Consider the following 10,447-nt stretch of genomic DNA (forward strand, 5'->3'; position numbering starts at 1 on the left):
GCTAAATGGACGGTAATATTAATTAGTATTTAAACTAGAATAATCTTATTTAAGTAAGTGGTAGGTTCCTGTAAGCAAGATCATTGGCATTGAGATGTGAAAGGAGAGGTTCAAACTTCAAACAAATTAAGAATAAAAGTAAAGCTGAAGGGATTAGATGACATATAATAATAATGAAAGGGAAAATAACAATTCATTTCCGAGAAGACTTAGACATGAATGAAGACTCTGTTGTTGTAGAAGATAAATTTAGCTTCTTCGTTTCGAAGCAGCTTATATTAGGATCACAAATAATAGTCAACACACCATCTGTCATTGCTAATTAATCAGTGTTTCCACTCTTTCTGATAATCACAATGACAGTTGGAATAAGATTTCTTCAACAACTATTTCTGCTTGTGATTTTGTTTCAACTGGAGCCAAGAGTTGCTGATTCTAACAACATCATAAGGTGCATTGATGAAGAGAGGGAAGCGCTACTCACTTTCAAAGAAAGCCTGGTGGACGAATCTGGTGTTTTGTCTTCCTGGGGACCAGAAGATGAGAAAAGAGACTGCTGTAAATGGACAGGAGTTGGCTGTAGCAACAGAACCGGCCATGTAATCAAGCTTGAAATTCAACCAATCGATTTTGACTCATTTCCTTTGAGAGGTACAATCAGCCCTGCTTTGCTTAAATTGCATGATTTAAGACATTTGAACCTTAGTTTCAACGACTTCAGTGGAAGTCCAATTCCTGAGTTCATTGGTTCTCTCAGCAAATTGAGATACCTCGATCTCTCTTTTGCTGAGTTTGAAGGACCAATCCCTTCTCACCTTGGAAACCTTTCAGCTCTGCAACATCTAGACCTCAGCCTCAATCATTTATTTAGTGCTGGAAACCTTGACTGGCTTTCTCACCTTTCCTCTTTAACATATCTGGACTTAGGTTCCAACAATCTCAGTAGGTCAACAGACTGGCTTCAAGTAGTAGGCAATCTTCCTTTGTTAACAACCTTGTATCTATATAGATGTCATCTTCCACCTATTGTTCCTCTCTCTCTATCGAACCTAAATTACAGTACATCTCTTCAGTTTCTTGAACTCTCCGAAAACAATCTCACTAATTCAATATACCCTTGGTTGTTCAATGCTAGTAGCAATCTTGTTCTGCTTGGCCTTGATTCTAACCTTTTACGGGGTTCCATTCCAGTTGCTTTTAAACACATGGTTTCTCTTAGCTTTCTTGGTCTCGCTTCTAATGAATTCGAAGGTGGGGTTCCAGATTTTTTTGGGAACATGTGCAGCCTAACAATGTTAAACATTTCTGACAATAAACTCAGAGGACACTTCCCTGAGCTCATTCAAAATCTGTCCAGTGGCTGCACGAAGAACTCGCTGGAGATACTGTATTTATCTTCCAATGAAATCACAGGGTCAGTTCCAGATCTTGGAGGATTTTCATCTTTGAAAGAGTTGTATCTTGAAAACAACCGCTTAAACGGGTTCACAAACAACAGCATTGGCCAGATGTCCAAACTTAGAACTTTGTCGCTTAATGGGAACTCACTTATAGGTGTCATCTCTGAAGCTTTCTTTTCAAATCTTTCCAGCTTAACGACTCTGAACTTAGCTGATAACAATCTGTCATTGGAATTTAGCAATGATTGGATTCCTCCTTTTCAGTTGAATTTTATACATCTTCGCTCTTGTAAGATGGGGCCTCATTTTCCAAAATGGCTTCAGACTCAAAATCAGGTCAAAGAACTTGATATTTCTGATGCTGGAATCTCAGATACTATCCCTGACTGGTTCTGGAATCAAACCAATGAACCATTTGTTTTGAATATCTCCAACAACCAGATCCAGGGTAAACTTCCAGATTTGTCAATGAGATTTGACACTTCTGGTTCTGGAATAGATATCAGCTCCAATCACTTTGAGGGTCCAATTCTGGCCCTTCCTACGACTGCAACCTTCCTCAATCTCTCAAAAAATAAGTTTTCAGGGACCATGTCCATCATCTGTTCTATGGACGGCAACAATTTGTTGTATCTGGATCTCTCAAGTAACTTCCTATCTGGAAGGCTTCCAGGTTGCTGGATGCAATTTGATGGGCTTGGCATTCTGAATTTGGCAAACAACAATTTCTCTGGAAACATTCCAGACTCCATAGGCTTCCTACGAAATATCCTAACATTGAGTTTATACAACAATAGCTTAACTGGGGAATTGCCGTCATCTTTGAAGAACTGCTCACAACTGAGAGTTATGGATCTCGGGAACAATGAATTATCTGGAGAGATACCGCCATGGATAGGGGAGGGCCTTTCGAAATTGGTTGTTCTCAGTATGACATCTAACAAATTCCATGGAAATATGCCTTTTCAGCTCTGTCGTCTCGCGTACATCCAAGTCTTGGATCTGTCTTTAAACCACATGTCGGGAATCATACCCAAGTGTTTCAATAATTTAACAGCAATGACCCAAGAAACAAGTTCCAATCCGACCATTTCTATAGACTATTACTTCATTGTTGGTGGTGGAACGGCAACTGCGTTAGGTAGGTATTCCAGCAGCTACTTTGAAAATGTGCTGCTGACATGGAAAGGCAATAAATACCGGTACAAAAATACTTTGGGACTGGTAAAGATCCTTGACCTTTCAAATAACAAATTGGGTGGATCTTTTCCTGAGGAGATTATGGATCTGGTGGGATTAGTTGCCTTAAACCTTTCAAGAAACCATTTAACTGGACAAATCAGGCCGAAAATTGGTCAATTAAAATCATTGGATTTTTTGGATTTGTCTAAAAATCTGTTTTTTGGTGGCATTCCTGCCAGCCTTTCGCAGTTAAGTGGTCTTAGTGTCATGGACTTGTCATACAACAACTTGTCGGGCAAAATTCCATTGGGAACTCAACTCCAGAGTTTCAATGCCTCGGTGTATGCTGGAAATCCTGAACTTTGCGGCCTCCCTCTTCCAAATAAGTGTCCGAATGAGGACTCAGCTTCAGGTCAAGGCAGAGATGATGCAAACACTGCAGAAGATGAAGATGAGGATGAGTCTATAACTCTTGGGTTTTACATAAGTTTGATTCTGGGTTTCTTTACTGGATTCTGGGGATTCTGCAGCGCTATACTGGTGAATAGTTCATGGAGACGTAGTTATTTCAACTTCTTGACCGGTGTAAAAAATTGGGTCTACGTGACAGTGGCTGTGAAGATTGATAAATTGAAAAGACGTTTCAGGAACTAAACGGTAATTCTTTTTCACATGTCTATGCAGGTTTTACTCTGTCCTCTTGAATGTTTTTCTTTCTCAAACTAATACTTCATTTTGTTTTCCCGTTTACCGTTTCTTGCAGTAGCAATTAGGTTTCTCTTGGATGGCATTCTCTCCTTATTGAACAGAGTTGTCGTTATAGGGTCCGAAGATATCTAAATAATATTGTATTTTCATATGGTACTTGATATTAAGTGTAAGCTTACAAGGAACTTTGTTTAGGGTTCTGTGTAGCACATCCTCTATATATGAGACATTTCTGTTATTGTTTCTGTAATTGATCGGAATCTAGTTATTCTGCAACCATAGCTTGTAACTTCATTAATTAGAAATTGGTATTGACTTGGGTGCCATTTTTCTTCAATTCTATGTTTGATATTACTGATTGTGAGAAGGCTTGGGCCAACGTACTTAGTAATTCATGGAGACAGGTGTACCTTTTAATTTCTTAACTAGTAAAAAAGATTGGCTCTATGCAATAGCAGCTGAGAAAAAATTCAAATTGCAAACAAGACTTGGGTAGGTTGCTAATTAAGTGGTAGAAATATGTCTTCATGTCGGATTAAGATCCTCTCAATCTCATCTGCTTATGAGCAAAATTCACTCAAGTTAGAAACTACTATTCTTTCATTACAAATTACTCAGAATTGATTTAGATGCTTCAAGGCTTTTTCCTTCGATCTTATCTTAATATTACTGATTTCCAGCCCATTATCCTCGTTTTTTCAATACTAATGTTCACATTTTTAATTTCCTGGAGGTGGATAAAACTTTTGATTTTGCAAATAAAAATCATCATCTGTCATGCCTTGTCCTGGTAAAAAGAAGCATATCAAAGAGCTTACTTTTTCATGAGATAGGAATCCGATTAATCTGCAATGTAAGTATGTAACTTCCATTGGTTAGAAATTACAACCATATTGATTTGGGTGGCTCAAGGCTTTTGTTTCAACCTCTTAAAAATGTTAATAAATCCTGGCCATTTCCAATGAATTCTTCTATCTACGCTTTAATATAATAAGCTCGTAAATCCTGAGGATGTCCCACCTCTTCAAATGAAATGCCAATATTAGTCCTTCTTTTCAGCATACACCTACGATTCAATAAAGTAGCCTAAAGCTAAATAGATCATAGTGATGTTAATTAATATATAAACTAGAAATGATGTTGTTATGTGGGTGGCAGCTCCGTAGGATTCAAGATCAAAACAAAACGAAAGTGTGAACGGAGAGATCACTGTGCCAACATAACTAGCACCTACGAATTTAAGAAATTTGCAAAGGCCTACGAATTAAAGAGGGCGGTAAGTTGGTAGGATTCAAGGTCTTTGATACAGAAAAGCGAAGCTAGTGCTTGTGCTTTATTCTGGGCCGGGTCGCTATACTTCGAAGATGGAACTGCTCTGGTTACTTTATTTATCTATTTTATCGTAGGAAAGCAAGTGATTAAAGCTAATTGATTAGACGATTTATTTTTTTAGTCTTTAAATATTGTAATTAAAGAATATTGATTAGATGACTTTTTTATTTAAGTCTTTTAATATATATTATAATTATCATCTAATCAATTAGCTTCAATTACTCGTTTTTCTATGATAAAATAGATAAATAAAATAATGAAAGAACTTCCAACTTCAAAGACTACTGGTACGTGTTATTGACGGTATGCTTAGAAGAACTTAGGCGTGGTTCTATTCAGACCATCATCTATGCGTATGTATATTATATGCCTGGTTTGTTGGAGAATATTTTGGGGAAATATAACCATAACGAAGTGGAAGAAATTAGTGATAGAATCTTCGTTAAATTAAATGATGTAACGTACATAAAATTTCGTAGATACAAAGAAAAAAATATATTAGTAAAATATTCTGCAATCCGAGCTTCTATTCATGATAAAAATAACCAAGGACATTGATTTGAGTGCTTCGAGGCTTTTTCCTTCAATATTTTCACTCCCATTAATCATTATCCTTGCTCTTTCAATATTATGATTTATTCAAATGCATGTAAAGTAAATGCTTTTTTTGAGATATTTCATTTGTATTCTGATTATTAATAGACTTCTACTTAGAAAAAGAAAAAGTAATTAAAGTTGAAGGATTAGACGAGTAGAAATGACATAAAATAAGACTGAAATATTCTTTTTTAAAGAAGACTAATTGACCTGAACGAATACTTGTTGAAAAAGACATATAAACTACTTCAATGTAGATTATAATAGTAATGACCTGGGCTCTGGCAAATTGTAATTATGTATCAGAATAATATTAATTGATACATATGTTTCTGAGGTAGGTTAGTGGGAACAGGAAAACGAGAAGAGAGTATAGTTTATAGGTATACAGATGGTGATATTAATTAATATTTAAACTAGAATAATCTTGTTAAAGTAGGTGGCAGGTTCGTGTGATTCAGGATAATTGGTATTGAAATGCGAAAGAAGAGGGTCAAATTAAGAATAGAAGTAAAGGTGAAGGGATTATATGACAAATAATAATAATTAATGAAAGGGGGAAAAAAAATCATTTCGAAGAAGACTTGACAGCACATATTTTATATAACCTGCATTGAAGTAGAAATAGCAGACCCTCAACTTCAAAGAAGGAAAATAATGAAAGATATTTAACTATGCATTGAAGTACAAGTAGCAATCCCTCAATTAGATGTTTTATGGACATATTTTATTAGACTAAACACAGGTTTTCGTCTCTAGCATGCTCGGCCAGAAACCTCTAATTGTATGATATCAGAGTGAAACATCTGATAGATGTTTTATTTTGTTTATAGAAGGCTTTCCTTTTATGTTTCAGTAATTAATAGTAGACTGGTTAATTTGTAATCCGATTTTCTATTCTTTCATTACAGGTTACCACGTATTAATTTGGTCGCTTTGAGGCGTTTTCGTTCAATCATGTGCCCCTGTTCGGTATCATTTATGAAGCCCCGTTTTTGTTTTTGTTTCTCGAGAATGGATGGAGCATGTGTTCGGTTGATATTTTGCAAAACTGTACTTATAAAATAAGTAAATCACGTTATTCAAAGTATTGATAAAGTAGAGAACGACTTATACACGTTTTTGTTTATTCTACGAAACAGTCGCTAGAACAAATTGAAATGAATATAACGTTGAATAAAATTTACTTGCACATTTATAAGCATGCATAAATAATTTTGTTTTGTATTTTATTAATTTTATTTCTGTTATTTTATTATCTCAATATAAATTGAGACAATAATAATCTCTTTAATGATGATAATACGTGTCCGGATGAAGACTCAGCTCTAAGCCCAGAGAGAGAAGATGCAAACACTCCAGAAGGGGAGGATCAGTTGATAACTTTTGGGTTATGCAAGAGTGTGATTCTTGGCTTCTTGATTGGCTTCTGGGGAGTCAGCGGCACTTTACTGATGAATACTTCATGGAGACATGGTTACTTGTAACATATGTGGAAAAAAAAAAAAAAAAGTGAGGCGGTTAAAAAGTAAATAAAAGTAAAAGAAGAAGCTGGAAACAAGAGAAGAGATACACACGTGTGAGAGAGTGAGAGAAGCTGTAAACCGACCCGAAACCCGACCTGTTTGACCCAAAATCGACTCGACCATATCTTGTGATTCCGACCACCCCACCGGCCAAGCTTGGTACCAATCTGAAGTTTGAGAACCGGCCATCATACCCGAACTGTCCTCGTCGTCAGAAAATGGCTAGAACGCAGATGATTTAGCTTGAAAGAACTGTAGCTCAATCGGCCAAGCTTGTTTGTCTTTATTTTTTGTTATTCTCATGTCGCGGTGGTTTGAACCTCACAAGTCACACCGACCCACCTTTTAGGGCCGATAAAATCTTTAGTTTGTGTAATTAGAGAAGGAAACGAATTATTGAATGACCTTTGAATTTCAAGAAATTGCAAATTATAAAAGAGTGGCGCTATTGGCACCCCTGTATTTTTCTTATAAAACCCCTCTTGTTATACATTTACAATTTTATCCCTTATATCTTGAATTGTATTAGTTGTAAAATCTTATCTTATTAAATCCGTATATGATTTTTCTCACTGGCTCTTTCTCCACTAAAAGCTCTTAAAAGTTACAATTTTTTTTGGGGGAAAAAAAAGGTCAATTGTAAAATAGTAAGAATTTGATATAAATTACTTTTTTCACTTAATAATTTATTTTTGTAGGAAAGATAATTTTATAAAATTTTCATAAATTACTAACGTTATTAGAATGTTAGGAGATAACTAAACCTTGTGTGTGTTTTATACATATTTATTTTGAAATAGAATGTCAGAAACTGAAAAGTATAAAACAAAAACAAAAACAAATAGAAACCTTATAATAAATTAAGCGCATGGGATACAAAATATTGGGTTGTTATCAAGAGCCTTTCCTACAAAAAGAAGAAACTTGAAGTGGGAGTGGTTGAAGAGCGATAACTGAAAGGAAGTTGAAATTGTTTGCGGAAAAATAACAGATAAAGGCTATTTTAGGAATTGATGAGGAAATAAACAAAAAAAAAAAGGGGGAGTTTGAAAAGGGTATCAGAGGGGTGCCGATAGCCCCACTCATGACAAAACTCCTTTAGATGGATGTTGTAACATCTTCATGGAATATTCCTGCGTATAATAACTAGATCATTTTTGTGAAAGGGTAGTGCCAAAATCAAGATCAAAATACCATTAATTTGAGGGGGCCGAAATTAAACTTTATATGCGAATGGGTAAAATTTCAGTTAAATAAATATTAAGTATCCTATCTTTTAAGAAATTCTAGACATCAACATAGTTCTGCACCACATGATACATCATTGAATATATATACACAAATTTTCTTAAAAAACTTTAAAACAACAATTTTCTCTCTATACATACATACATATGTGTGTGTATATATATATATATATAGACACACACACACATACATCATAGACTCAAACTACATCACATTTAAGCTATCTCTAGCTAACGCGTTACAAACGCACATATTTTCATAGCCATGGCCCAATTTCGGCTTTTTCAACACTTTTTTCAATACTTAAATTACAAACGCACATATTGTATTGCAGATTCATAGTCATAGCCCAATTTCAGCTTTCTCTCAATTGAAAAAAGGGACTTGGGCTGGGCTTTTTTAAGCCCAAGCCCAAGCCCTCTTCAAGTTTAGCATGAGGGCCTGAGCTGGGCCGGATTTTGACTTTATTTATTTTTTTAATTTTTTAAATTATTGTTAATTTAAAATAAATTAATGATCAACAAATTATTATAATTATAGATAAATTAAAGAAAATATATATTTCAAAGTAAAATAATAAATAAAACAAATAAATGCTCATAACTTTAATTTTCTTTAATACAAGATTCTCTAATTCAAATGCTCTTTTAATTAATTAACACAAAAAGAGAGTTTAGTATCATAAATTTAGCTATTTTGAATCATCATTGATTTATAAATTAAGAATTTAAGTCTTCTTTTTTAATTTTTAAGTTACTTTTTAATTTTAATTATATTATTCTAATTTATAAATTTATTTTTTTTAAAAAAATGGTATGTATGGGCTTGCCTCCAAACTTTTTTTCTCAAGCCCTTATCCAGACATTCATGTGTGAGGGCCGGGCTGTACTGGGCTTGGGCCGGCCTGGACTTTTTTGCCCACCCTATTTCTCAAGTTGGGCAGGAATCGTTGTTTAATACAATGTAGAAGAAAAAGTTATGGAAAGTCAAAAAACAAGAACAGATGTAGAAAATATACAATGGATGATGATGTGTTACGAAGAAAAAATGTGCATAAAAAAGTGCTACTAAGCATCTAGAAAGACTAGAGAAGCGGGGGAGAAACATCAACACATGCTGCCTTTTTTAATTTTAACAACTAAAATATTAATAAAAAAACAATAAAGAAAATAGAATTCTTCATCATCATTCCATCTTTACGACTCTCTCTCACTAACTCCATCTATCAAACCTCTCTCTCGCTATCTAAGTCGAGCAAGACTAGTGACAATGACGAGACGACTGCCGACGATGAGATGGTCATCGCCAAAGAACCGGGCTATGTATTTTACAATTTCTCAATTTGTGACAACAATGGAAAACTCGTGAGAATTTTGAAATTGTAGTCGAGCAAAGGAAGCATCACGTTATCTACAAAGCATTTTCCAGCAATAGCTGATGAAATTTAATTCTTCAAGCCAGCCCTTAGCTGTCACAACCAGATGCATTTGCACTTTCATTACAATTTATGGAAATTAAAGTAATGAATGGTTACTAAATCCATTGGCTATTGAAAGTGTGGCTTGAAAATTGACTAACTCTAAGATTCTCCAACAAATCATATTCTAAATATAGGCCTTTTTCCTTTTTCTAATTAATAGCTTCCCAATAAAACTAATATGCCTTTGTGAGAATCAAAGCGCTAATTTCTTGTAAGAGTTGCAGAAGGCCAAAGAATTTCATATCGTGAGAGAGAGATCGTGAAATTGTGAGAGATAGTGAGAGAGAGAGGGGGCTGCTCAACAGAGATGGTGAGAGAGTTGGAAAAATAGAGTAAGGAGCGAATGAGATTCTTTTTTTTTTTAATTTTTAATTTTTTATTTACATTTTAATATTTTTTAATTAAAAAAGAGCGAGAGATTTTGGGAGTGAAACGATAGCATGTTTCTCTCGTGTTTCTCTCGCCCTTCTAAATAACAAGCATTTTCCAAAAAAAGATTATGCAGTCCACACATTATTGATGACTTTTTGACTTTTGTATTGTCTGATCATTATCTTAAGACAATGTAGAAGAAAAAGTTTAGGAAAAGAAAAAAACAAGAGCAAATGTAGAAAATATACAATGAATAATGATGTGTCTATGAAGAAAAAATGTGTACAAAAACTTATGCAGTCCGCACATTATTGATGACTTTTTGACTTTTGTCTTGTCCGATCATCTCATACTGCCACGTACATCCTAATAACGTATTGACAACGCATATAGTAATTGGCCCTGTCATTCATAGAAGATTAATTAGCTGCCAAGCATCTGTTAAAATAGTATCGGAACGCATCTGCCGTTACGCATATATATATTATTTTCATTGTCCTGGACCACATTCTGCATTTTGAACACTCATTTATTTTTCACGAGTGTCGAAGAGTCAAAAAGAGAGAACGAGAGAGGGAAAAAATGCATATAGTTTGATTCTT

At 34.6% G+C, this 10,447-nt stretch overlaps 1 protein-coding gene and 1 long non-coding RNA gene across 2 annotated transcripts; one reads left to right on the plus strand and one right to left on the minus strand.

Moving 5' to 3' along the window:
- Window positions 1-127: 127 nt before the first annotated feature.
- On the plus strand, window positions 128-3,627 carry LOC102619059 (receptor-like protein EIX2). Its single transcript, XM_006490622.3, has 2 exons — window positions 128-3,239; window positions 3,346-3,627. Exon 1 carries the CDS (start codon window positions 357-359, stop codon window positions 3,234-3,236), a length of 2,880 nt encoding a protein of 959 aa, XP_006490685.2. The 5' UTR covers window positions 128-356; the 3' UTR covers window positions 3,237-3,239; window positions 3,346-3,627.
- Window positions 3,628-6,309: 2,682 nt separating this feature from the next.
- Window positions 6,310-7,246, minus strand: LOC127899663 (uncharacterized). The gene is made up of 2 exons (XR_008051570.1): window positions 6,797-7,246; window positions 6,310-6,699 (listed from the first exon to the last, which is right to left on the minus strand). It is a non-coding gene; the product is annotated as an uncharacterized LOC127899663 (long non-coding RNA).
- Between the last annotated feature and the right edge of the window lie 3,201 nt (window positions 7,247-10,447).

The sequence above is a fragment of the Citrus sinensis genome, chromosome 9 (assembly GCF_022201045.2).
Source record: "Citrus sinensis cultivar Valencia sweet orange chromosome 9, DVS_A1.0, whole genome shotgun sequence".
Lineage (NCBI taxonomy): Eukaryota > Viridiplantae > Streptophyta > Magnoliopsida > Sapindales > Rutaceae > Citrus > Citrus sinensis.